At 36.3% G+C, this 27,064-nt stretch overlaps 2 protein-coding genes across 2 annotated transcripts in view; one reads left to right on the top strand and one right to left on the bottom strand.

Moving 5' to 3' along the window:
• IARS2 (isoleucyl-tRNA synthetase 2, mitochondrial) overlaps positions 1-24,115 on the top strand; it is a 69,230-nt gene extending 45,115 nt beyond the window's left edge. Inside the window, exons 13-23 of the mRNA XM_059998173.1 lie at positions 3,355-3,457; positions 4,086-4,179; positions 13,304-13,412; positions 14,351-14,453; positions 15,512-15,637; positions 16,242-16,373; positions 17,414-17,520; positions 18,755-18,900; positions 19,593-19,783; positions 21,551-21,695; positions 22,901-24,115. Of these exons, the coding sequence (XP_059854156.1) occupies positions 3,355-3,457; positions 4,086-4,179; positions 13,304-13,412; positions 14,351-14,453; positions 15,512-15,637; positions 16,242-16,373; positions 17,414-17,520; positions 18,755-18,900; positions 19,593-19,783; positions 21,551-21,695; positions 22,901-23,043 (1,399 nt within the window). The 3' untranslated portion in view covers positions 23,044-24,115. The remainder of the gene's footprint in view (positions 1-3,354; positions 3,458-4,085; positions 4,180-13,303; positions 13,413-14,350; positions 14,454-15,511; positions 15,638-16,241; positions 16,374-17,413; positions 17,521-18,754; positions 18,901-19,592; positions 19,784-21,550; positions 21,696-22,900) is intronic.
• Positions 24,116-25,112: 997 nt separating this feature from the next.
• The window catches only part of RAB3GAP2 (RAB3 GTPase activating non-catalytic protein subunit 2), an 88,383-nt gene continuing 86,431 nt past the window's right edge, over positions 25,113-27,064 (bottom strand). Inside the window, exons 34-35 of the mRNA XM_059998159.1 lie at positions 26,896-27,054; positions 25,113-26,690 (exon numbers count right to left, since the gene is read on the bottom strand). Coding sequence (XP_059854142.1) covers positions 26,535-26,690; positions 26,896-27,054 — 315 coding nt within the window. The 3' untranslated portion in view covers positions 25,113-26,534. The remainder of the gene's footprint in view (positions 26,691-26,895; positions 27,055-27,064) is intronic.

Below are 27,064 nucleotides of genomic sequence, written 5' to 3'. Positions count from 1 at the left end.
GCTTCACTGTTTTTATTTTACTATTTACTGAAAATTACAATCTAATGATAACATTGTAAAGGTAGAAAGGCAGAATGAGGGGACTTCCCTGGCAGTCCAGTGGGTAAGACTCTGAGCTTCCAATGCAGGGGGCATGGGTTTAGTCCCTGGTCAGGGAACTAAGATCCCACATGCTGCATGAAGCGGCCAAAAAAAAAAAAAAAGAAGGGCAAAATAAAAATGACACTCATATTTAGAATCTTTTTTTAATGAAAATTTCATAATTGGTATGATATATGTGTGTAAATGTACTTTGCTAGTATCTGTCTTTTTTTTAGTTCTAAGAGTAATAGCATTAGGTTTATTCAGATTTTCTATTACAGTATATTCATATTTTCTTAACTGATAAAATGTTCTGTGCAAACTGTTAAAATAGTAATATGTAACTAAATATTGTCATATAACTAGGTTGTTATTGCGCAAAGTTTTTATGGTCTCTTGTCACAAAAGTTTATCTTTATTGTTAAAGTCCATCTGAAATGTGTGACTGTATTAGAAATATGGACTTGTGCCCATTTAAACATTCTTATTATTCATAATTTCTTCAGAATAGATGTGGTAGCATTATACTTTTTCATTCTGTCCTTCATAGTGTAATCAACTTAGGTATTTTGGATATCAATTTGTAGAGCACATTTAATTTAAATGCCCATTTGATTTTTGCTTCCCACAACAATTTTTCATAAACACTTCATTTTATCTGAATTATCAGACCCAGAGAGGTTCAGTGATTTGCCATACATAGTCATGATTAATAAGAAGCAGATCCAGATTAAGAACTTAGAACTTTTTCCTATCCACTCCTCCTTCCATTTCCATCGACTCTCATAGACCTACATTTTTAGTTACTTGCATTAATGGAGTGTGGTAGAAAAGAGGATAATTGGAAAGTTCGCTTTAGTATATATACTTTAATCTCTAAATATTAATATGGATATGTGTTTTAGTAACTGGTTAACAAAATTAACTGTCTTAAGTTTCCTGACTTCAAAGAATCAGTTTATGGGACTTCGCTGGCAGTCCAGTGGTTAGGACTCTGTGCTCCCAATGCAGGGCACACAGGTTTGATCTCTGGTCGGGGAACTAAGATCCTACATGCTGCATGGCAAGGCCAAAAAAACCCCAAAAGAATCAGTTTAAATAATAGCTAATGCTTATATAATACCTATTAATATGTGCCAGACACTGTTCTAGGCATTTTACATATAAGCTCAATTCATATCCATAATAGCTCTATTAATGATACTGTTATTATATGCATTTTGCAAACCAAGGTACAGAAACGTTGAGTGCTTTGCCTAGGGTCACATAGCTAGTAAGTTACAGAGCCAGGAATTAAATGAAAGCTGTCTGGCTCTGGAGTCCATGTTCTTTTTTTTTTTTTTTTTTAATTTATTTTATTGAATTATAGTTGATTTACAATGTTGTGTTAATTTCTACTGAACAGCAGAGTGATTCAGTGTATCACACTGAGTTCTTTTTCATATTCTTTTCCATTATGGTTTATCACAGGGTATTGAATATAGTTCCCTGTGCTGTACAGTAGGACCTTGTTGGTTATCCATTCTGTATGTAATAGTTTGCATCTGCTAGTCCCAGAATCCTAATCCATCCCCTCTTTCCCCTTTGGCAACCACAAGTCTGTTCTCTGTGAGTGTGTTTCTGTTTCATAGGTAAATTCATTTGTGTCATATTTGAGGTTCCACATATAAGTGGTATCACGTGGTGTTAGCCTTTCTCTGTCTGACTTACTTCACTTAGTATGATAATCTCTAGGTCCATCCATGTTGCTGCAAATGGCATTATTTTGTTCTTTTTTATGGCTGAGTAATATTCCATTGTGTATGTGTACCACATCTTCTTTATCCATTCATCTGTCACTTTTCGAATTATAGTCTTCTCTGGATATATGCCCATTAGTAGATTACAGGATCATATAGCAACTCTACATTTAGTTTTTTGAGGAACCTTCAAACTGTTTTCCATAGTAGCTACAGCAGTTTACATTCCCATCAGCAATGTAGGAGGGTTCCCTTCTCTCCACACAGGGTCCATGTTCTTGACCAATATATTCTGTGACTCAGTGGAAAGCAACTAGAGGAAGTTGTAATGTCCATAAAGCTGTGATAATAACTTAAAAGTATATTATTCCTGTGAGAAAATTTAGTATAAGATTTTCCCTGAGTTTAATTTTCAGACAATTTATAACTGTGTATTTTATCTTCCCAAAGATAATGATCAGTTTCAGTACTCATTTGATATGCATTTATTGGCTTTCTGTTGTGTGTTAGGCATGTGTTAAATTTTACTGGATCATCTCATTTAGTTTGCAGTCATTCTGACGAGAGTATCTAGGATCATTAAAATGCAAGTTCCACTACAGTGGGAATCTTATCTGCCTTGTTAACTGCTGTATCTCCAGTGCCTAGAACAGCGTCCAAAACATTGGAGATACTCAAATTATTTTTGAACAAAAATTGCACTATTCTTCTTAACAGAGGGGACAACCAAGACTTAGAGAAGTTTTAGTACTTGTGTGTGGTCATATATATAAAAAGTAGCCGAGTCAAGATATAAACCTGGATATCTGTTATCAAATATCAGATCTCAAAATCTGTGCTCTGGTACAGTATTGCCTCTTATGCAGATGTATTTGGACTCAGTCCTATAAGCAGTGAGGGGGCACTGCAAATCTTTGAGAGGGGATTGGTGTGATAAAAGCAGTTTTAGGAGTGCAACTCTTTCAAAGATGTGTCATATAAATTAAATTTCATGTGTCATGTAGAGGAATGAGCATAGGGGAAAAGTCAGACCATTGCATCAATCTAGTATTGACGCAGTGAGGTTGGACTAATATTCTTTTATTTACTCAAAGAATAAATTTGAGTAATATTTCAAGGTAGAAACTGACAGAATGTGGTGGCTTAGTTTGAGCAGAAATTGGAGGAGGTAGATAATTAGCAGGTTTTGAATATAGGTACTTGGATAGAAAATAGATTGATAGAAACAGGGAAATCAGTAACTGAAATAGGGATATCAGGAGAAGTCGTTTTTGTTTTTCTTTTTCTTTTAAGGGCTCCATATGATCAATTTTATTTTATTTTATTGAATTTAAGATGACAGCAGGAACTAAGTAAGCAAGTAACTGAAGATAATACCACTAAATTGGGGGGAAAAGATAGGAAAAAATACCCTGCATATTGGGATAAATATCCTGCAGATAGGGAAAAAATACTACTGTTTCTTAAATTTAAAATATTAGGTATTAATCACAATAATTAAGTGAACAATTCTACTTTGTTCCCCCTAAAATAGCCAAACTATTGAGCATATTATTAAACTAGTGGAGGAACATGGCAGTGATATCTGGTGGACTCTTCCCCCGGAGCAACTTCTTCCAAAAGAAGTCTTATCTCAGGTAAATTTCTGTTCGTATTTAACAGCCTTTGTTATGTATTGCATGATTTAATGACAACACGAGATTCCCTGGGAGTTAAAAAGTAGTTATGTTATCATGTCAAGTTCATGAGTTTATTCATCATAAATGAGGAGCCGGTGCAGTTTGAGAGTAGACATTTTTATTTAGCTAGAGAAGCTGGGTATATAGTGTAGCAGTAGAGTGTGAGGGATATTTGCTGTCTCACTGAGGGCCAAGATTGATTTTAACTGCTTTGTTGGCTGAGCAGAGAGAGGCACTTGTGACTTTGAGGGAACAGTGCCTAACATTGCTATATCAGGACTTCGTAGGACATGAATTCGAGTTAACTGATGGCATCGCATGTTGAAGAATCCAAATTGGAAGATTATCAAGAAATAAAAAGTTTATATTTCCATTAGTAAATGTATAGTTAAGTGGCCACAATCACTTTTACATGCAAATGAAGCAGTTGTACGTAATTGCAAAATACTTTAAAATGTCTGAAATTTCATTTTAAAATGTGAATTTAATGGTTGTAAGTATTTCATTTTCTTAAGACCTTTTTGGGTATTAATTGTAAATGTTGTGATGGCTGTGTAATTAAAATGTTTTTACATTATCTTACTAGGTTGGTGGTCCTGATGCTTTGGAGTATGTGCCAGGTCAGGATATTTTGGACATCTGGTTTGACAGTGGAACTTCATGGTCTTATGTTCTTCCAGGTAATTTAAAATAGTAGATTAAATACCAATCAAGCAGTTTTGAAAATAAATGCTATCAGAAGAAATCTATAATCAAGAACTCTTTTTTTTTATGCTTTATTTGGAAGTACATCGGCTATAATATAATATAATTTTAGATCTGGAAGAGCTATTGGATCTTTTAATCATTTTAAAAAAATGATTAAAAATCATTTAATCCAATGCTTTCTAAACTTTTTTTTTTCCATTTGAAATTTTTATATAGAACCACAATATATAAGATTAATAAAAATGGGAATTTTCTTCCTCCTCTCGGTCAGCTCATTCTCCTTGACCCCAAGGCCCTCAGTTCTGTAAAACAAAGTTTGGAAATCACTGAAATAGCCTGACCCAATCATTTTTCAGAAGAGGAGATGAGATTGGATTAGGGTCCAATTAGGTGATGGTTACATAGCTTAGTGTCAGGCTAGAAGTCGGGTACCCTGCTTTCCGGTTCTCATTCGTCTGTACTCTGTTACCTTCTCACAGCTTTACCCCTGTCTATGCAGACAGCTGACTAATTTCTACTTCCTCACAGTTAGGGGAAGCTTTTGACTCCGTGGATAAAAAGGGAGGCGAGATTGGGCAGGAATTAGAAGGGAGTAGTAGCAGGCACACAGAGGACGTGTTTAGATGTGAGAAGATACCTTCAAGGATACTAAGTGAGAAGCTAGAAGTGAAATGAAATAGAGCTTGTCCCCACTGTGAGGTTAAAGACCGGAATGAGGTGCCAGGGAAGCAACGCTGCACCAGACAGGTCCTCACATTGCTGCTGAGTGCTGGCTTTTACCCAGGAGATCCTGTTTGCTTTCTGGAGCAAAGGAATGTGGGAAAACAGCTTGCCTGTTCAGCTGACCATTGTTAAAGGGATGAAGAGGGATCGTGGTCAAGTTTTACCTGGGGTATATTTCTGGTAGTAGGCCTCATTACTGAGAGAACAGCAATGTGATTCCTAGCAGGTAAATGCTAGGAATGCTCTAATTGGGCCTTTCTTTCAGCATAGGAAATTTGAAAAGCAAAATACACAGAAATTCATGCTTACTCTGTATTATAGCTAAATTGTACATAAAAATTCATAATCTAATATAATTTTTATAATACTGTATGCAGTAATTTTCAGAATTATTATTTCATACGTTTCTCCCACCATACTCAAGAGAAAATATTGCCAGTTTAGGTACTTTGTTTTCCTAAATTATATTGAAAATGTCGGCAGATAACACTACAGAAAGTAGGTAGGTGGGTTAAATAGTGTTATGTTATAAACAGGAAAAAGAGTTACCTCCTACCACATTTGGGGCAGCATCCTGAATTTCAAAATAGAATAAATATGCCGTATGTGAAATAGTGCTTACAAAGTATATTTTAAAGCTCATTAGCTGCTTCAGCCTTGGTGAGAATTGCTGCTACTGGCATTGTTGCTTTTTAATTTCTAAAGTGGTTTTATGTTACCAAGTGCAGCACATGCAAATTATACCTGGAGCCATTGACTGTTAAACTGTGTGAAAATTGTCATTAAAACCTATCTGTGCTGCTGTTGGTGGTACAGATAGAGTTTAGTTGTACTATTTCAAGTTTGTTCTTAACCAAATATTTGACAGTGACAAATAGTTTATCAAATGAAATTAGTGGTAAAAATGCACCTAATCAGTAAATCATTTTTTCCTTCCATGTCATATATAGCTAATTAATTCAAAGAAGGAAAATCATTTTGCCATTTAAACATGTGTGTTGCATGCATAGGAGGATGCCAGAACATAAATAAACTATCTTCACAGATAATACACAAACCCTATTTTATTTTATTTTATTTCATTTTGGCCGTGCTGTGCGGCTCGTGGGTTCTTAGTTCCCCGACGAGGGATTGAACCCGGGCCCCCGGCAGTGGAAGTGCTGAGTCCTAACCACTGGCCCACCAGGGAATTCCCACAAACCCAATTTTAGACTATAGTTTCTACTTTTTCACTGAGATCTTATATTCCTCTTCCTCAAAAAAAAGTAAAGAATAAGTAAAATAAAAATCTTATGAGATTGATCAGTAACAGATTAATTGGTTTATATTTCATTCTGTTTTCCTCCCTTTTCTTCTTTCATGATAAAAAATTTCAAAAGATAGGCAGAAAGAATGAGGTGGGAAGGAGTCCAGATACTAGGTGAATTCATAGTTCAAAAAACCATAAAGCAAAGGTGATTTTCCTTTAAAAAACAAAACAAAATGAGCAGTCATCTACTTTCCTGGGAAGGCTTATTGTACTTTTCATTCTCAGATGGCTTGTATCAAGTCTAATATGAAATGATTCAATGTCTGCATGTTTCCTTGAGAGTGTATTATTGCAAAGTAAAATCAGCTTGATTTTGAGCTTAATTTTAGATACCAGTCTTCATCAGTATCTACTAATGTTTAACGAGTTGAATTTGGTGATTACATAGCATACATATCTAGTTTTACTTTTTGGTGACAGATTTTATGGCAGTGAAAGAGATTTCGCTTCTGTTTTCACACCAGGTCAAGTACCTGGTGAGTTCTTTGTGAGTTTCACTGTGAGTGAGTTCAAAGTCAGTAAAACTTAAGAAATTGAAACTTGAACACTTTCTGAAAGGGAATGGCATTTAAAGTGAATTAAATATAAGTAATAAGTCATATCCATATTTCTAAAACATTCCTTAAATGTTAACCAAAGATATTAATTATTGCATTGATTTAAAACTAATTAATATTTAAACTTTTTAAAAAATAGCTTTATTTTTTTGAAAAAATTTGTATAGACGATCTTATTTACAAAGCAGAAATAGAGACACAGACGACAACTTATGGATACCAAAGGGGAAAGAAAGGGGGTGGTGGGATCAATTGGGAGATTGGGATTGACATATATACACTGTTGATACTATGTATAAAATAGGTAACTAATGAGAACCTACTGTATAGCACAGGGAACTCTACTCATTGCTCTGTGGTGACCTAAATGAGAAGGAAATCCAAAGAGGGGATATATGTACAGCTGATTCACTTTGCTGTACAGTATAAACTAACACAATATTGTAAAGCAACTATACTCCAATAAAAATTCTAAAAAATAAAACGAATTAATGTTTAAAATTTTTAAAAAATAGAAAAGTAGAGAGAATCCATACCCCTTGAACCCCTTCCCCACAGCCTTCCCATTATCAGCATCCCACGCCAGGGTGGTCTATTTGTTACGTTCGATGACCCCACGTTGACAAATCATTATCATCCAGGGTCCATAGTTTACATTAGAGTTCACTGTTGGTGATGTACATTCTGTGGGTTTTGACAAATGTATAATGGCATGTATCACACAGAATAGTTTTATGGCCCCCCAAATCTTCTGCTCCACCTTTTCATCCCTTGTTCCCTACTAACCCCTGGCAGCCACTGATCTTTTTACTGTCTCCATAATTTCGCCCTTTCCAGAATGTGGTATAGTTGGAGTCTTACAGGATGTAGCCTTTTCACTTTGGCTTCTTTTACTTAATAATATGTATTCAAGGTTCCTCCATGTCTTTTCTTGGCTTGATAGCTCATTACTTTTTAGTGCTGAACAGTACTTCATTGTCTGGATATACCACAGTTTATCCATTCACCTGGTGAAGTAAGTAGTGTTTTAAAATATTTATTCTACATCATTTCTGATTCTTTTTAACAGATAAATAACTTGAAGTAGAGAAAAGAGATCATTTTTTGAAACAGAAACTTAGATTTACAAATAAGTTTTTTTTAAAGTTACCCTTTTAAGGACATATACAGTACTAATAGCTTAATTTCAAAAATTAATGATTATTTTTAGCAATTATTTTTTGTTTAAATTATTTTTAAATGTATGTACATTAAACAGTAGTTTTGCCAGATGTTTGTGCTGGTTCTACAACCTGCCTTCTTAGTTCAATATAATAATCTTGCTCAAAATTCATCAATTCAGCAAAATTATACAAATTTAGTAATGAAATTGTAGATTACTCAGTTTTTTGCGAATTCCTCTTGGATAGTAATTTTTTAGCAGTTGGTTTATTCTCTAAATTTTTACCATACCTAAATCACAATCCTAGAGGTATTGAACAGTTGTTTCCTCTAAACGTGAATCTTTACTTTTTTTTTGGCTGCGCATGCAACTTGTGGGATCTCAGTTTCCTGACTAGGGACTGAACCCGGGTCACAGGAGTGAAAGCCTAGAATCCTAACTACTAGGCCACCAGGGAATTCCTACAATTTTCATAAGAGCAAAAGTTATTGTAAAGAAATACTAACTTTTTACCACATGGTTAATCGCTACTTTTCCTGGAATTTTAAGACACCAAACATACTACGCCTCCATAAGAAGGTTCTAAATTTTTCTTTCACTGAAAGATCTATGCAGGGGCTTCCCCGGCGGTCCAGTGGTTAAGACTCCACACTTCCAATGCAAGGGGCACAGATTTGATCCCTGGTTGGGGAACTAAGATCCACATGCTGCCAAGAAAATATTAAAAAATAATGATAATAATAATAAAATTACAAAAAAATCTATGCAGGAAGGAAAAAGGATAAAAAATAGGCAGAAAAAAAACGGTACCGTTTCTCCCTCTGGTACACTGCTAGTGGAAGTGTAAATTGGCACAGACCAGAAGGGGTTTTCACATTATGCGTCAAAAGCTTTGAAGTAGTTTTCTGTCTTTTGACTGAGTGATTCCACTTAGGAATCTGTTCTGTAGTATAGAAGTAATCAGATCTGGATGAAAAATTATGTGTGAAGATATTCATTACAGTATTATTTCAAATAGTAAATGACATTGACCAACAACCCAATGTCCATCTGTAGAAAAATGGCTAAAGTGATATGGCATACATTCATATGATAGAATGATATGCCTCCATTAAGTCATGTTTTTGAACATTTTTTGAACATTAAATGGTCATGGGAAAGTATTATTTAAGGGCGTGTTAAATTTTAAAAGTGCAGAATACAACGATGTAGGATATTTACTCATGTAAATATTGGTATGCATAGACAAAATAGTGGAAGGAAATATGCTGAAATAAAGTGATTATCTCCGGGTATCGGGAATATATGTGATTTTATTTTCTTGAACTTTACTGTTTTACAAGTTTCTTAAAGTGAGAATGTGCTTTTTGTTGTTAGAAAAAAAATTAAGCATTACTAAAAATAAACTTACTAGAACAGAAAATAGTCCCAGTAATTAATTATATGAGGTTGTTAAATGATTCTACAGTATACCAGCACTTGAGTTTGACTGTGGTTCGTATTACTTACCATCCAAGACTAAACTTCTCATCTTCATTTTGAAAGTTCCTATAAACTTTATCTTTTCATTTCTTACTCAGTGCTTTGCTACTCCAAAACTTCCCCACCTCCATCTTTTTCTTCTGGTTTCATACACCATCTTGGCAGGCTCTTGTTTGCAGAAATTTTCTAGGGTTACACTTCCTTTTCCAGAATGATATTTTGCTCCTTACCCAATTCCAGTAATTCAGCATATATGAGAAATGAGAAAGACACCAAGACTTTACCCTTAATATGAATTAGTTGTTTTGTTGTGCTATTATTAATGGCCTGATTTTATTAGGTACAACATGTGTTTCTAGGACAGAATCAGAGACCATGTATTTTAAAAGTAATTTAGTATACCTAATCACATTTTTGCAAGTATTCCTTCATATAAAACTGTTTGAAAAAATATACCATCAGCAACTATCAAGTGCTCTTTATGATGTATCTTAATAATAATTAACATTTACTGAGTATTTACTATGTCCTAAGCATGTTATATTACGTGTTTAATCTCTAGAACAACCTTGTAAGTAGATTTTGGTGTTATCCTCATTTCAGTGAAGAAGAAATGGAAGCATGGAAAGCTTATGCTAAGGCCCCATGGGTAGTAAGCGCCACAACCAGGATTTGGACCCAGGCAGTCTGAATCTAGCCACTGTGCAGTCTTCAAATTGCTTTTATTCGGCATAGTGTAAGTCCTTAGGCAACAGCCAGCTTTCTTAAAACTAAAAATTTTAGAGCTGGCAAAGATTTTAGAGATTATTTAAACCCTTTGTTTTTTTAGGTGTGTTAATCAAGGCTTGGAAGCAATGATTTCTCCAAGATGACAGAACGTTAGTTGGATTTCATGATTATGGACTGTCATTTCATTAGGCCAGAAGTAGGTATTTTCTGAAGAAATGAAAATTTCTTGGGAATACTTCCTGCTATTTCATTTTCCACTTATTTCAGAGAAGGATTTCCCCTAGTATTCTGTTATTAATCTTCTCATTAATTATTGCTACATCCAAAATGTGGTCTCCAGTAGGAAGTTAACATTTTGTGTGGGATGGGGTTTAAGTACTGGTATTGTAAAAGTTTAAATGGTTACAGATCGGTAGAGGAAGAAGGAAAGTAGGATATAGATGTAACATTCTAGATGTTGAGGATAAAATTTTTGTTCTCATTGCATAGGCATTTATCATTTTATATTATCCTAGGCTTTCCTAACTACATAGACTAGGCTAACCTGTGTTTTCATCCTGATAACAACATAGTTATTTCTTGTTTAACAGAAAATCTACCCTATTGGCTATCATCTCCAAGAGGGCAGATAGCACAGTGCCTGCCTAGGTGCTTGATAATGTTAGTTGAATTTAACTAATTTAATGTTTGATTACATTATTTCAGTTTTGTCTCCCACCTTCACCCAGATACTCTTTGTCACATAAGGATTACAACACTGAATCTTCAATGTTAGGACATAAGAGCAAATCACCATCATTTTACAAATAAAAAGGGATTGTGGGGGTTTCTTAGAGTTCTGAGTTTAGGTTTAAAATATGGAAGTAATCTTCCCCAAAGACCTCATGCTCCTTTTTTTGAAAACCATTTTTATTCTGAAAAGTCACAGAATAGTATAAAGAAGTACATACCTTCACCTAGATTTTCCATAGTCAACATCTGGCCACATTTGCTTTATATATATTTTTTCTATATGGATATATAAACAAGCTTTATTCTGTACAATTTAAAGGTAAGTTGCAGACTTGATGCTCTTTTATCCCAAAATATTTCAGTGTGTATTTCCTAAAAACATGGACAGTCTCTTGTATAACCAATATGAACATCAAAATCAGGAAATTAGCACTGATTCCATACTGTTACCTATCTATAGATCTTACTCCAATTTCACCCAGTAATGTCCTATATCGGAAAAGAAAAAAATAAATAAAAAGCGGTCTAGACCCAATCTAGGATCTCATGTGACATTTAGTTATCTCTTTAGTCTCCTCATTTTGTCCTTGTCTTTCATAAAGTTGACATTCATGAAGGTACAGGTGGTTTATTTTGTAGAAGATAGTACCTCAGTTTGGGTTTCTTTGACGTGTTCTCATGATTGGATTTAGATTGTGCATTTTCGGCAGAAATATCACAGAAGTGATACTGTGTCCTTTTCAGTGCATCATGTCAGAAGTCACATGATGTCTTTTGCTGGTGATGTTTAACTTTGATCACTTGGTTAAGGTGGTGCCTGCCCATTTTCTCTTGCAGGGTTACTCCTCCCCCACCCCCATCTCCCCATCGTAATTGTTATTATACGTACAGTTGACCCTTGAACAACGTTGGTAGGGGCACCAACCCTCCATGCAGTCCAAGTCTAACTTCATAGTTGGCCCTTCATATTCGTGGTTCCACATCCATGGATTCAGCCAGCGGCAGGTCATGTAGCACTATAGCACGTATTTAGTTAAAAAATTCCGGCTGTAAGTGGGCACTCACATTTCAAACCAGTGTTGTTCAAGGGTCAACTGTATCTTGTAGAGAGATACTTTAAGACTGTGGAAATATCCTGTTTTCTCACCAGATTTTCACCTAGTATTTAAGCGTCCTTGATGATTTTTGACTGAAATGATCATTACTTATGATGTTTGCCAAATGGTCCCGTATTTCGGATTTTTAACTCTTGAATCAACTGTTATTTGTTGAATGCTGAAGTAGCTCTCAAGCTTGGGTACATATATGTTCTAACGAATTTGAGGCTAAATTATTTGTACGGCATTATTTTTTCTTTTGCCATGTTTTTTCTTAAAGACTTAATTTTTTAAGAGCAGTTTCAGGTTCACAAGACTTAATTTTTTAAGAGCAGTTTCAGGTTCACAGCAAAATGAAGAGGAAGGTGCGGAGATTTCCCTGTACCCTCTGCCCTCACACAGGCAGTCTTCCCTGTTATCAAGGTCCCCCACCAGAGTGGTACATTTGTTACAACGGATGGACCTACCTTGACACATCATCATCATCCAAAGTAGATAGTCTACATTAGGGTTTACTGTTTGGACAAATGTATAATGACATGTATCCATCATGATAGTATCATTTGGAGTATTTTCACTGCCCTAAAAATCCTCTGCACTCTGCCTGCTCATTCCTCATCTGCCCCGCCACCAACCTCGTGCCTCAACCCCTGGCTCATAGGGCTTTTTTATGCTTTGCCCATCTTTTGACTGGGTCGTTGTCAAATTAGAAGTTAATAACTTGCCCTTTATAAGACATTTTTTCCTAATTTGTTTAATATCTTGGTTAAGTGCATATGATCCGTGGCCAGATGGTCTACATTTAGACTCCATGTCTACTGCTTACTGTCTGCATAACCTTGGGCAAGTTATAAAATCTCTTAGTGTCTCACTTTCCTCATCAGTAAAATGGGGATAATAATAATATCTACTTTCTAGAGTTACTATGAGAATTAAATGACAACATATAAAGTTATTGGATACTTAGCAAATAATTGTTGAATTAATAAAAATAGTTTATTTTCATAAAAGATTTAACTGGAAATATTGATATTGGTAGTTAATATGAATCAGTCCCTAATTTAGATAATATTTTAGTTATCTGTGGTTTAGGAGATCATACTCCAAGGTTTATTTTCTTCATCTTGATTAATAAATTGGCAGTGAGGGTAACAGCCCAAGTGAATGCAACCTAGCCATTGGGTATAGCATGACACAAGCAATAAGTAACATGATTACTTTTAATATTTTAATACCTTGATAAATATTCATTTCCATTTTCCTATTTAATTAACTTAAATTTGTTTTTTCATATTTGTTTTTGAGGTACTGACCAAAGAGCAGATTTGTACATGGAAGGAAAAGACCAGCTTGGGGGTTGGTTTCAGTCTTCCTTATTAACAAGTGTGGCAGCAAGGAATAAATCACCTTTTAAGTAAGTATTACACCTGAGCTAAACAAGTCAGCACATGGTTGAGTATTTCTACTGAATACTCGCCAGTGTGTGAAGCACTGTACTGAATAATATGTATGTGATAAAACACTGCCCTTAATTAATTAGCTTATAGTCTGCAGTCTCAGGAGAGAAATAGGTTTGAAGTAAAAAAAAAAAAAAAAAAAAGGAGACAAAAATGGAGACAGCAGTACAAAGAAGCCTTGTCACTTCAATACAGGTCATAATTCCTAGAAGAGGTAAAACCGGCATTGACTGGAGTAGTGGAGAAACCCACACGATGGATGTGGAGAAGGATATTCTAGCTTGACTGAGGACAGCCTCAGTCAGATATCCTTACATTTGTAATTTCCACAAGTGGCTAATGGATGGAAATATTTCTTTAGTGAATTTTATTAAATTAGGGATTCTTATTTAGTTACAGAGAATAGCTTTTCCTTATTCAAATATGTGAATGGAGGTTCTAATCAGAAAGATTCTTTAATAGCTTAAGATTTTTGCTATCTTAAAGTGAAAACCCATCGCACAATTTGCATGTTTTATGTCTCTTGTATAACATGCTTTTAAAAGTCGATAGAACAGCAGATATATATTTCTCTCAAATTGTCCTTTTGAAGATAATTTTTTTTTAAGACATTTTCCTGGTTAGTTTTAATGATCAAAATCAGTACATAATAGATGCTCAGGAGATAATTTTTTAGTGAATGTAAACATAAAAATTTTGTGTATAAGAGAGCTTACTATTTATCAGGATAAACAAGTAGCTGAGAATCAGACTTTGAAGAAAAGTTTTCATACATAATTTGTCAAGAAAAAAGATTTTTATGTCAAACTAAGTTACTCTTTTTAAGCTGTGAGTCATCTTCAAAAAGACCATCATCATTGTGTTCATTATTATAATAGCTAATTTGTCTTCTTAGGACAGTGGTTGTTCATGGATTTACCCTTGGAGAAAAGGGAGAAAAGATGTCCAAGTCTCTCGGGAATGTCATTGATCCTGATGTTGTCATTAATGGAGGACAAGTAGGTGGTTCCCTAAAAATTCATTTTATTTTTAAGGCTAAGTTGGCAGCCAGGACCCTTAATATAGTTACTTAAATGTAAAAAAAAAAAAAAAAAAAAAACCTCACAAAACTATCTTTTATACTAATAGCAAATGCTTTACCATGTTTTAAATCTAGACTCTCAAATGATATGTGATTTTTTTCTTTTGTTTTGAAAAAGGGCAGGGTTGGGATTGTGGCCCTTTTGACTCATTTCAGGTCTGAATCTCCAGTTAGGTCCTGAGCCATGCTATCCCTCTTTTAATTGTCTGAACTTTAAAACTTTATAAACTGTAGTTTTACAGTTAAACAGAAACAGTATAGGAAAAAAATTAGATCACATCTTCTAAATGCATGTTTCAGGGAATTCCCTGGAGGCCCCGTGGTTAGGACTTGGCGCTTTCCCTATGGGGGCCCAGGTTCGATCCCTGGTCAAGGAACTGAGATCCCGCAAGCCATGCAGCCATGAATAAATGAATGAATGAATGAATGTTTTATTATTATATTCTTGGAAATGATACACTTTAAAGCAAGTCATTAATGAACATCAGTCTGGGGTTGCTGATGCTTTGGTTTATTTTGGAGTTGCTTTCAGAAAAGAAATCCCTTCTCTGTTATTTTACTCCCTTGGCTTTTTACTGCCCTCCTAGTGTCCAGTAATCAACTCTCTTTGTCGGAGTAGCTTGGGAATATTGCGAGGGAAAAGCAATCCTTTTCCTCCCCCGGCCCGCTCCCCCATCACAGACGCATCTGGGGCAGTACTCTGTCCACCTGCTGTAGTGGCTGTTTACAGACATGACAGGAAGCCACTGAACAAGATTGCAGGCCGAACTCTCCCTTTTTCCAGTTTTGTTGTTGTTTTAGATTCAGCCTGATCTCTGAGATCATTAGCCCTTATTTTGTTACAGTACGGTTATATTTTATGCTTACATTTTGCTCAAACATTTCTAAATAGGAGTCTTACCTAAAGCCTCTGTTCACCAAATTGTAATCGAAAGCCATTTATATGTTTATATGTTTTTTTCCCTCAATGAAAAGGATCAAAGCAAAGAGCCTCCCTATGGTGCTGATGTCCTTCGCTGGTGGGTCGCTGAGTCCAATGTCTTCACTGAAGTGATAATTAGTCCATCTGTACTGAATGCTGCCAGAGATGATATTAGCAAGGTCAGAGTCACTACTCTTTCTATTATGTACTATTCCCGAATGAAAAGTTTACTGAGTCGTTAAAAAAAAATGAGGCACATTTTTGTTGGCACTTCACAACTGAATGAAAATGAGTTCTCCACGTTATGAGCTTTTAAAAATACCCTGTGCTAATTTATTTGTTTAAAAATATTAGTAGTAATGCTGATAATTTTATACACTGTCTTTTTATATTTTAATATAATATGAAATTATACTAATTTTGTATACTTTTTATGTGCTCAATGACTGTGCACATTTATTCCATTTATTTTTACCTACACAACATTCTTAGCGACACAGATGAACAAACGGGCCACTGAAAGGCGATTTGCCCTTAGATTTTAAAGAAATATAATGAAAATTCAGTTTTTATGTATAAAGTACAGTGGTTGTTTCTGCAACTGAGCTTTTGAAATGAGAGTTTTTCTGCATTTGTAGTCTTATTATAGGAATGATATAACGAAGTATCCCATTAAGAAAGTAACATGAGTTGGATAAAAATTATAAAGAAAATAATTTTTCAGTAATAATTGAAGGACTCATATATTGTTTGACTGTATATTTTTTTCCTCAATATTTATAGCTTAGGAATACACTCCGCTTTCTTTTGGGAAACGTGGCTGGTTTCAACCCAGAAACAGATTCTATCCCTGTTAACAATATGTATTTCATAGACCAGTATATGCTACACTTACTGCAGGATTTAGCAAACAAGGTAAGTGTGCATTAATAAGCTTTTGGAAATAGCACAGTTGTATGTTGAAATTTGGGTTGTACACGAGTGGAGCATTCCTTATTAGAAATAGTATCTAAAAACACTAAAAAAAGTTATACTTGGGCTTCCCTGGTGGCGCAGTGGTTGAGAGTCTGCCTGCCGATGCAGCGGACACGGGTTCGTGCCCCGGTCCAGGAAGATCCCACATGCCGTGGAGCGACTGGGCCCATGAGCCATGGCCACTGAGCCTGCGCGTCCGGAGCCTGTGCTCTGCAACGGGAGAGGCCACAACAGTGAGGGGCCTGCGTACCGCAAATTTAAAAAAAAAAAAAAAAATTTGATAAATTCCACATGGTCCTAGGTTGATTAGGTATGAAGTCTTATGATTTCTTTCCTGGTCTCTCAAAAGACTACAGGAGTACCTGGTGGCAGCAGTAGGCCCAGGCCTCCCCTCAGACCACATTTTTCTCTTGAAATCAGTTCCATGTATTTCTTTAATAGGAAGGAATAAAATAGAGTTGTACTTTATTTAACTGCAGAAGTATAGAAATATACATCTCAAAAGTATAGAAATAACTGAAATGATGATTCCTATGTTGTCTTATAAGATATCCTGTCATATATAAACACAAATATTTTGTGTTTTCTCAAAAATTAAAATTGCTTCCACATACCCTTAAGAGTCGTACATGCAGATTTTCGCCCAATTTGACTTTTCAGGCATAAATGAAGGAACATTGGTAACTTAAACTCTTTGCGGTTTTAAAATAGTGTGGCTTCATCATTTAAAACCTGATCTTTTCATTTGGCGTGTGTTCTTTTGTAGTTTTCAGGGTAGACTATTCAGTGTTTTCTGAGGATGGTGACTTTCATATCCAGAAATGACGTTTTAAAGATCCTTAAGTGCTCTCGCGTTTTGCTGGTTTTGTATTTGTCTGCCTTTGAAACATATTTTGAAAAGGAACATATTTTGCTCATGATGACTTGCATTTTTATTTGCTTATCCCAGCTTCCGAATTTATTTTGGCTTTGTTCCCTAGATTACCGATGCATATAAGCAGTATGACTTTGGAAAAGTTGTTCGGCTATTACGAGCATTTTATACCAGAGAACTCTCCAACTTTTATTTCAGCATAATCAAAGATAGGTATGTATGACTGAATATTGAAATACTCAGCAAACACTGCTTGAACGTCTGCGCTGCCTGGCAGATGTTGGAAAGCAGAGGCGAGCAAGAGGGGCTGCCCTGTACCGTTATTAAGAAGTTGGGTTCTTGAGTCAAGTCTGATTAGGAAGTTTCATCCTGTCACTAGCTTTATGAGCTGAGGCAACTTATCCTATAATCTCAGTTTTTTAATCTGTAAAATGGTGACGATAATACCTGTCTCAGAATGTGGAAATGAAAAGATACAATGTAAGTCATGTGCTGAATGCTGTGTTTGACAGAGTAAGTGCTCAGTAAGTACTAGCTGTGAATATGAGGTAGCGAACATACTGCTTGTCCTCAGGAGTTTGCTGACTTTGAGGGGGATATTTCTCAGAGAGAAGTATTCAGCCAGTTATTAATATAATGACATTGTATAACATCAGCGATACCCTTTTAGAGGCAGGCTTGGTGCTGTCTTCATGTTTTGCTCCAGAATGCAGGCGACACGGTGTGACTCTTATGTGTGACAGTAACTGAGCCAGTGTGAGGTGTCAGCCGCAGTCTATCAGCACCTCAGGGACCTTCCACTGGGACTGTAACTCCCAGTCCTTCCCTTGACACACTGAGAGGGTCACAGGGGTGGGGAGTCACATTTTTAAATACCTTCAACTAACATTAATTTTCCTTTAACACAGTTGTCTAGATTCTAGCTGTTACTGATCGGAAAAACAGAATTGGACATAGCGTAGGTATGAGAGTTTTTGAGGAGGTGGGCACACTTGGAAGGCATAGAGGATGTTATCAAAAAGGTTGTATGGGGCTTCCCTGGTGTCGCAGTGGTTAAGAATCCGCCTGCCAGTGCAGGGGACACGGGTTCGTGCCCCGGTTCGGGAAGGTCCCACATGCCGCGGAGCGGCTGGGCCCGTGAGCCACAACTACTGAGCCTGCGCGTCTGGAGCCTGTGCTCCGCAACGGGAGAGGCCGTGACAGTGAGTGGCCCCCGCTCGCCGCAACTGGAGAAACCCCTCGCACAGAAACAAAGACCCAGCACACACAAAAGTAAATAAATTAAAAAAAAAAAGTTGTATGATGGAATATTTTATCCTTTAATTAGAAGACGTTGGAGCCATAGGCTTAGGCACTGTCAGAATGAACTCAGCCTGAGGCAGATCCCATCTTGGCAGTCATCGTGTACAAAGTGTTGTCAACCGCTCAATAAGTTGTTCTTCAACAGGCTTTATTGTGAAAATGCAGATGATCCCAAACGACGCTCTTGTCAGACTGCATTAGCCGAAATTTTGGATGTAATGGTTCGTTCTTTTGCTCCCATTCTTCCTCACTTGGCTGAAGAGGTATTCCAGTACGTACCTTACATTAAAGGTAAGAAATACTTGATTTGTTCTCTGAATGAGAAAGACCCTGGCTGAGGGTGCAGCTTCTCATTTTATCTACTTCACAAAAGAGGCACTTATTCATCTACAGTGACTGTTTTGTGGCCTTTTGCATCTCGATCATTTAGTAGTTTCTGCACCTGTGTGTGGAGTAGGATGAATTTCAGCGTGGTCTTCATGCCACCTTAAAGTGCTTTCTGAAATGTATTAGCAGCTTGACTATATTGAGAAATCACTTTTTCTTAAATACCTTTATAAATGTCAGAAATATATTTTAGGCTTTTACTAAAACAAACGTATAGTGTCTGTGAATATTTTTATAATAGTTTTTTCTGTCTGGTTGTATTAATAAGCTTACAGAAAATTAGAAACTGTAGAATTCTAGAAAGAGGACAAAAGTCACTCATGATCTTACTTATAACCCAGAGACAACTACTGTAATATTGGGATATTTCTATTTTATTTTCTTCTAGGCATCCTTTGAGATCTCACTGTATATCTTTATCCTTTGTTTACATTTCCAAATGTTGATATAAATGTTTGGTAAGCATTTAGGATGGCTCCGTGCTAATTGTCATAAATAACAATTCTTATTTTCCATGCATAGTAAATATTTGATGGTTTGAGCTTTATATACAGTTTAAAATATATGTAAATTGGTTAACTTTTTTTTTTTATAAGAACCCAAGAGTGTTTTTCGTACTGGATGGATTAGAACCAGTTCTATCTGGAAGAAGCCTGGACTGGAAGAAGCAATAGAGAGTGCATGTGCGATGAGAGATTCATTTCTTGGAAGCATCCCTGGCAGAAATGCAGCTGAGTATGAGGTTATCATTGTGATTGAGCCTGGACTGCTTTTTGAGATAATAGAAGTAAGTAGCAATTTGTTCCTTTTGAAATGGTGTTCATATCATACAGCTTCATGTGAAATTTAGTTTTAAAAAATCTCAGTGTAAATAATATATTTTAAAAAAATTATAAATTAGGATTTCTGTTTTCTAATCCTAATACTAATCACTGATTCTTTGTTTCCGACTTCTCTGTGCTTCCTTTTTCTTCTCTTATGAAACATGTACTGTTGCTACTTATTTTTTAGGTTGGGATGGGAAGGTGTAATAAAGTTCTGTTTGAAATGTAAGCCCTCAGGGCTAATTAGACAATAAGGCAGTCGTATCAGAATACACAAAAAATTGGGAGCTTTTGAGAATTTTGTCCATCTGGACCAGATTCAAAACAAATCCCAAAAAATATTTTTATCTTTTTCTCATGAGATCTGAAGAAAATTCATTTGCTCCAGCAAATTATCATGGGATCTCAAAGCATTCATCCTATTTTTTAATTTTCAAAAGGGCCATCAGAAGTTTCTTCTTGGGATTCTTAGGGGTTGATTGGGCAGACTGACTTGTAGCTTAACATAGACTTAAGATCTTTCTCTAGTTTTAACGTTTGAGAAGAAAATTGGTAGTGAATATGTTTTTTAAAAAAGTTTTACTGGTATCATAGTTTACTAAAAAATGACCGTCTCATTTGGTTGGAACTTCAATTTAAACTTTTAATAATATAATTAAATTGATTAAGATTTGAGGCTTGAAATAGCCAGTAGGTATACGATTGTTGATCAGATAACAGAATTTTGGTAAGATGTTCACATTTTAAAATTTACAAGTTGGGAAGCTGATGACTCCATTTTATGAGCCAGGAAACTGAGCCCCATTGAAGCTGTGACCTGGCTGGGGCCACACAGCCTAGTACTGGGCTTTTCCCCTACATGTCATGTTTCCTTTGACTTCATTAGGTCTGAGTAATAAGCTGAAAACAATACAGCTTGTTTGGATCATTTATATTGGAAAAAAAATACTTTGGGATTTTCAAAAATGTGAATGTATTTTTCTTAGGAATTACACTAACTAGCTAATGGAGTCCTGGATCTGTCAGTTACTATGAATTTGTTAAAACCAAATTAATCTCTGAATCTCCTGTTTTGTCATGAGCTGATTTTTTTTTCCTTAAGGAATTTTGTATTACTTAGCTCACACACTCGTTTTGAAGATGGAAATTACAACAAAAATGTAAGAGTGCTTATCAGATATCCAGATTGTGTGCTTCAGAAGAGCTCTGTGCCTTACTCAAGATTGTCACCATTGGTCTACACTGCTAAAAGCAGACCCTTGTTTAGATAGTATCTTAACCCCTCTCCTACTGTAGGAAGCATGATACAGGGAAGAAGTATGGGCTCTGAGGTGGACAGACCTGGGCTGGAACTGCAGCTGTACTATTTACTGGTCGGGAACGCCTGGCAAGTTAACCTCTCTGAGCAAGCTTCCTCACTTGTAAAATGGGGATAAAAAACACTGTAGCTGTTTTGTGATCATTACAAATACTGGTTGGACACTTAGCCATCTAGCAAAGTGAAGTGCCTGGCTTACAGTGTATTCTCAATCAATATAATTAATTAGAAGTTTTTAGTTATTACCTTTTATACTAGTAAGAATTGATTTATTTAATAGTATTAGCTCAGGAGGTAATGGTCCCAAAGGGTTCCTCACCAAACGCAAGAACTTGCAGCATCTCTTTTTATAACCTGTTTATGGTAACAGCTTAATTTAGATAGATAGTAACTTGCAAATGCTCGTGCCCAGATGCTACAGGCTGAGGAGACTTCCAGCACCTCTCAGCTGAATGAATTAATGATGGCGTCCCAGACAACTTTGCTCTCTCAGGAACCACGAGCAGTAACTGCAGATGTCACTGAGCTTAAAGGGACATTTCTAATCAACCTAGAAGGTAAGAAGGAGGTGAGGGTAACAGCGGTATCTGGGGAACTGAATGATAATTATAGGTCATCTCCAGCTTTGCAGTGGACTACTTGTATTCTAAAGGCACATATACACTTGGAATACGGTTTTCTATGGAAGCAGTGTCAACAATGGCCAGGTTTCAAAACTAGCTCTCAAAGTGCCGTACCTGCCGATCTTAAGAACACAGGGGTAGGGGGAGGAGAGGGAATAAGTCATTGTCACTGCATGTGAAGTCAGTCTACCTTACTTTGGTTGGCTTTTGTGCCCCCTGTCCTTTGATACTTAGTCCTGCCCAGCCCTGCTACCCTTCCCCACTGTTGAATCTAAAATTTCTTATTATGCTCACCCCAAATTAAAGTGTCATGTAGCCACTGTTAATGAAGAATCAAGGAAGTTTTATTGAACTCATTCCCACATTGATATAAGCATTTTGTAGTTATTTGTTTGATAGGGGATTTTGTCATCTTAATTCATTCTCGTTGATGGAAAGGAGGCCGAGTAATGTTAAGAGAGAAAAACATGCAGATATTTTGGGAAAAGTGATGCTGTCTGTGCTTTTCATAATAGCTTTTAGGTACCAGCAGGAGGTGGGAGGCATCGGTTGAAATCTGAGGCCTGGCCGCATTGACCATGTAGTAGATTCTGGCTTAATTTGCTTTTCAAAATGTTAATCTACATTCTCTGTGCAATGACTAGAAAATAATTTACTTCCTTTACTGTACATTACCAGTCTGAGGTCTATTCATTGTGGAGAAGTTTTTGTTTCCTTTTGTCCAAACCAAGAAGTTTAATGTGGGGACACTGCCATTGTCAGTCTAATTTGGCTCTTTTTAAAATTCTTAAACCAGTATGTAGCTGGAGAGGCAGTGTAATTTATCAGAACTGTACCCAGATGAAGAGCTAGAAGGCCTGCTCTGCCTGAGTAGATACAGAACTCAGTGACCTGTGGAAAAATCAGTCAGTCTCTCAGGGTCTCAGATTCCTCATCTCTCCCCAGTCAGTCAGGTTGTATGAGTGAGTGAGTCCACTGTCTTGGCTGTTTATGTACAAATGTGCAAATGAAGCGGTATTTTCCAAGGCAGGAAGGAGGAAGCTTTGAAAAAGGAGCACCTGCCAACCAATTAAAAAGTAAAGAGTTGTACAAGTTCAGTGGCCTATCAGAAATACTCTTCACGTGTTTTTCTTTCATAGGTGGTGATATTCGTGAAGAGTCTTCATATAAAGTAATTGTCATGCCAACTACCAAGGAAAAATGCCCTCGCTGTTGGAAGTACACTGCTGAGTCATCAGACACACTCTGTCCGCGATGCACAGGAGTTGTGAGAGGGAAGTAATACCTCGCTGTGTTGAGGGCTTTCTGAGCAAGAACTTCCTGACGGGACTGCCTGGGGGTTTAGGTGGATTGTTCACAGCACTGCAAAGAAATCCAAGATTTAGGTAATGAGTGGAAGAGTAAGTGGTAGAGGATGAGAGTCAGAGTTAGAGCTACAAGCTTTTTCTGCAACTAAATAAAAAATGACGTGTATATATACACATGGAAAAATATACCTATGCAGATGGATCCATAATGGACTTCCTCAGAACACAGACACTGAAAATGCTTGCCTACAAACGTGGCTCAGCAGAAAATGTTTTATATTTTATCAGTCTTCTTGACTCAGTATTTAAGTTCTATAATGTCTAAAAATAAAGGCACCTGGGAAATTACTGACTGATGGTGGTGCAAAAGTTGTGAATATCCAGTAAAAAACCTGTGGTTTTGAAGGGGAATGGGAGAGGGGTGTCTCGCTTAAGAGATGACAAGAGTAATTTCATTCCGCCTTAACAGCACGCACCGACCTTTTCAGAACAGCTAGTTTTTGGGTTGCCTCGGAAGCGAAGACATCACCAAGTTTGTTATTCTCCTGTAAGAGCGGAAAGTATCTTAATACTTATATTTATAAATGTTAAGGAAACAACATGAAAGCTGAAAATTTATTTCACTAATACACATAAAAGTTCACTACAATGAACAGACACAGAAAATAGCAGTATATACAGAATGTGACTACTTACAATACATTACAGTAGATAATAGGGCATTTTATAAACAATTCAGTACTGGATTAAAATCTTTCCAAGGATGGTTAATTCTGTTTAGCAGAAATACAGCAAATCCATTCCTGTCAGGGTGAGAGAGGGCTTTCACTGTTGCTGTTGAGTACTTTAAAAATATTTGTCTCTTGTAAGTGAAATGAACCACAGCAACTGCTAAGAGAACTTATTATTCCATGTATGCTTAGTGTTATTAAATCTGAGTTTTCTGTGATTTTAAACTGTAATCAATTTCTTTTTTAAAGAAAGCAATTTAAATTGGACAGTGTTTACTTCAACCTTAGTTTAATTTTTATAACAAAGGTGAAACACTTTTCTCCATACCTCATTTTTCTTTTTGCAAAAGCATGAACCATTTAGAAGCTTGGTGTGCTATATTCCTCTTCATTTGCATTTATCCTGTCTCTTCTAGTTCTACATCTAAATACAACCTGTAATGTAGAATTTAGGATTATTTGAACGCTTTTGTTTTCCTTTGCATTATACAACAGAATTTAACAAGGTATAAAATGCCTATTTAATGTTCATGAGGAAAGGTGTATTGGGGGGGTTGGCCGTGGGAGTAGATCTAAGAAAACACTACTCGCTGGTTATTGGTTTCCCACCAATAACTGCAGTATGTGCAACATACCTGTTTCAGAAACTGTCCATTCTGTATCGTTATTTGTGGCTCTTCATGGTTACACAATGCATACACAGGTATTTATTTTCCTTTCCTCTATCAGATTTATTTTAAAAGCCCTTAATGAAGTAGTAAAATATTTAACTGCTTGTTTTAATCATACAACTGAGAATTCAATTTTAAAATTCTTTGAATGGCAAAGTTTAGGATTATAAATCTTAACTAGAGACTCAATGCTTTGTTATGGTTCTAGGAGCCATATTTCAGCTGATTAATATTCTCAACAATCCCCAAATTTGATTACATGTCCTACTAGAATAAGTTCAGCCAGTTTTATTATCTAAAATGCTTATTAGATACCCTCTCTCCCAAAAGTGATAATGGAATCAAAGTGACTGATTTATTAATCTTTAAAAACGCCTGTAATTCCAAGTTTCTTTGACCAGCCCCCAAGGTTCATAACTACTTTCAGAGTATTTAGAAAAGTCACAGAAAGAACTAATCTTTCAGAATGCACGCAAGTGACTATATAGAGCTAGACATGTTTACGAGAAATCATATAAATGTGTCTGGATGGGGCAGCAGAGATCCCAGCAGAGGCTGAGAGGCTAGACCAGCCCGAGGTCGTTTTCAGTGTTTCTATTGCAGCGTGTGCCTCAATCAGACATACAAGGCCCTCACCCCACGTCCTCAAGACATCTGAAAAATTAATCTTTCAAGATTTTATCGACAAATGAAACAGTAATTATTAAGTTTTAGACACTTCTTATTTGGATGTGATCTCTTAGTTAAAAAGAATTTACACTGGGATATCCTCAAACATCAGACTTTTCCTTTATGTTCCTGATTAACGCCTCAAATTTGTACAATTGCGAGAGTTGGCTTCTTCCTAAGGAAGTGAAGAACAAACTTCTGTATCACAACGAGTTGCTACGAATAACAACTGTGATCCAGGACATGTCAGTACTCACACTGTATGGCTACATTCCAAAGATTTACCATAATAAATACTTGGTGTTATTTGTACAGCTCTTTACAGAGTTTTGGTTTACAGTTTTTTGGTTAATTTGGTTTTAATCAACAAATGATTATTCAGCACTTGGACTGCTCTAGGCACTGTAGGGTACAAAATTAGTTGTATTTATCCTCTCAAGCCAGCTGTGAGGTAGGTTCGCTAAAGCTGTAGTATCATCACTAAGCATCTTCTGTATTGTTCTTAAGAACAGGTAACATTACCAAGTCCCAGAAGCAGACACCTCAAAACACTCGTAGGAAAAATAACGTTGGACCTTAGATTTTTAGCATCTTTGCCCCTTTTTTTTAAACGTAAGTTTTACAAGATAATACATTTTTACAATTACCTGATGTGGATACAGCTTTGAATCTTGGCAAAAAGCAAATCTTAACTTGGATTTTAATTAATTTTGCTGTGTTGCTTGCATCTTAGATTCTGTTTTGGCAAGTACAGCAGGTTAAGGGTTCCATTTAGTGTCCATTCTGATGAATATATGATCTTGAACCCATTATTCCGCCACAGGCAGGGTCATCCTCCTCTGATGGCAACAGCATAACCTCTGGGAAAGAAACCTGTCAGCATCCAGAGCTCCAGGGGGCAGTGCCCCAGTACGGGACCAAGCATGGTAACAAAAGCGTTTTCCCAACATTTACTAAAGAGGAAGTGGTGTACTTCTCTCATGTAACTGGTGGGGACTATACATGAACACGTTTAAATTTAATTACAATAACGTTTTGAGTACGAAATATAGAATGTTATAATAAGAACATAATCTGTAAATTATAACCAGTTTTAAATAGCAAAGTTTAACAATAAAGCTACTTAAGTGCTTGAATTAAAAATAAACAAACATCTGCAAGAAGAGTTAATAGTATAGTTGATACTTGTTCATATTTTATCATCAGTATTAACCAAAGGAGGGGAATTTAGCCAAGACTGCACTTTTTAAAAGTAATAATGTATTTTTATTTATTTTACAAAAGGAAAAAAACCATATTCCCTCCATAAAATTCCAGATCTTACTGTGTAAAATAACCATGCACTAATTCATATTATAGTCACACAATTTTAGACTGTTTACAGTAGATAAAGTGTCATAAAGGAGGAATAGCTATGGCTTCCACAGCTTCAGTGAGGTGCAAGGCTAAACTATACTGCCCGTGGTTTTCTGGTAAAAGCTCAATTACTTTATTTACTAGTTTAGCTGTTGTTGCAATTGGCACTTCTGTGTTTTGAAGATCCTGGGGGCTCTGCAAATGGGACACAAAAATAACCCGTCAGTTACATACAACTGAATCATCTTACTTGAACTTAAGCATTAGCCAGAGAGTAATTTCCCAATAAAAATGCTTTTCTTCAGAACTAAGTAGATTAAACTTAAATTTTTCCTCTACTGAAAATGCACATGAAAAAACATCCAGTGACCTGCTGACTCCTCTCACTGCCGGCACTTACCATGGCCTTCAGCCAGGTGCACAGCGTCGGGGGCAGCCTGGCAAGTAGCTCCAGCCCCTCCCTCGTCTGCGTGCGCAGCACCGCGTGCGCCAGCCGCTGCCCTATCAGCACCAGCAGCTGCGAGGCCAGGACCTCTTTGTCCTGAACCTGGAGGATGGCCTGTGGAGAT

This window comes from Delphinus delphis, chromosome 1 (assembly GCF_949987515.2).
Source record: "Delphinus delphis chromosome 1, mDelDel1.2, whole genome shotgun sequence".
In the NCBI taxonomy this organism is placed as follows: domain Eukaryota; kingdom Metazoa; phylum Chordata; class Mammalia; order Artiodactyla; family Delphinidae; genus Delphinus; species Delphinus delphis.
This window is presented reverse-complemented; position numbering and strand designations above follow the sequence as displayed.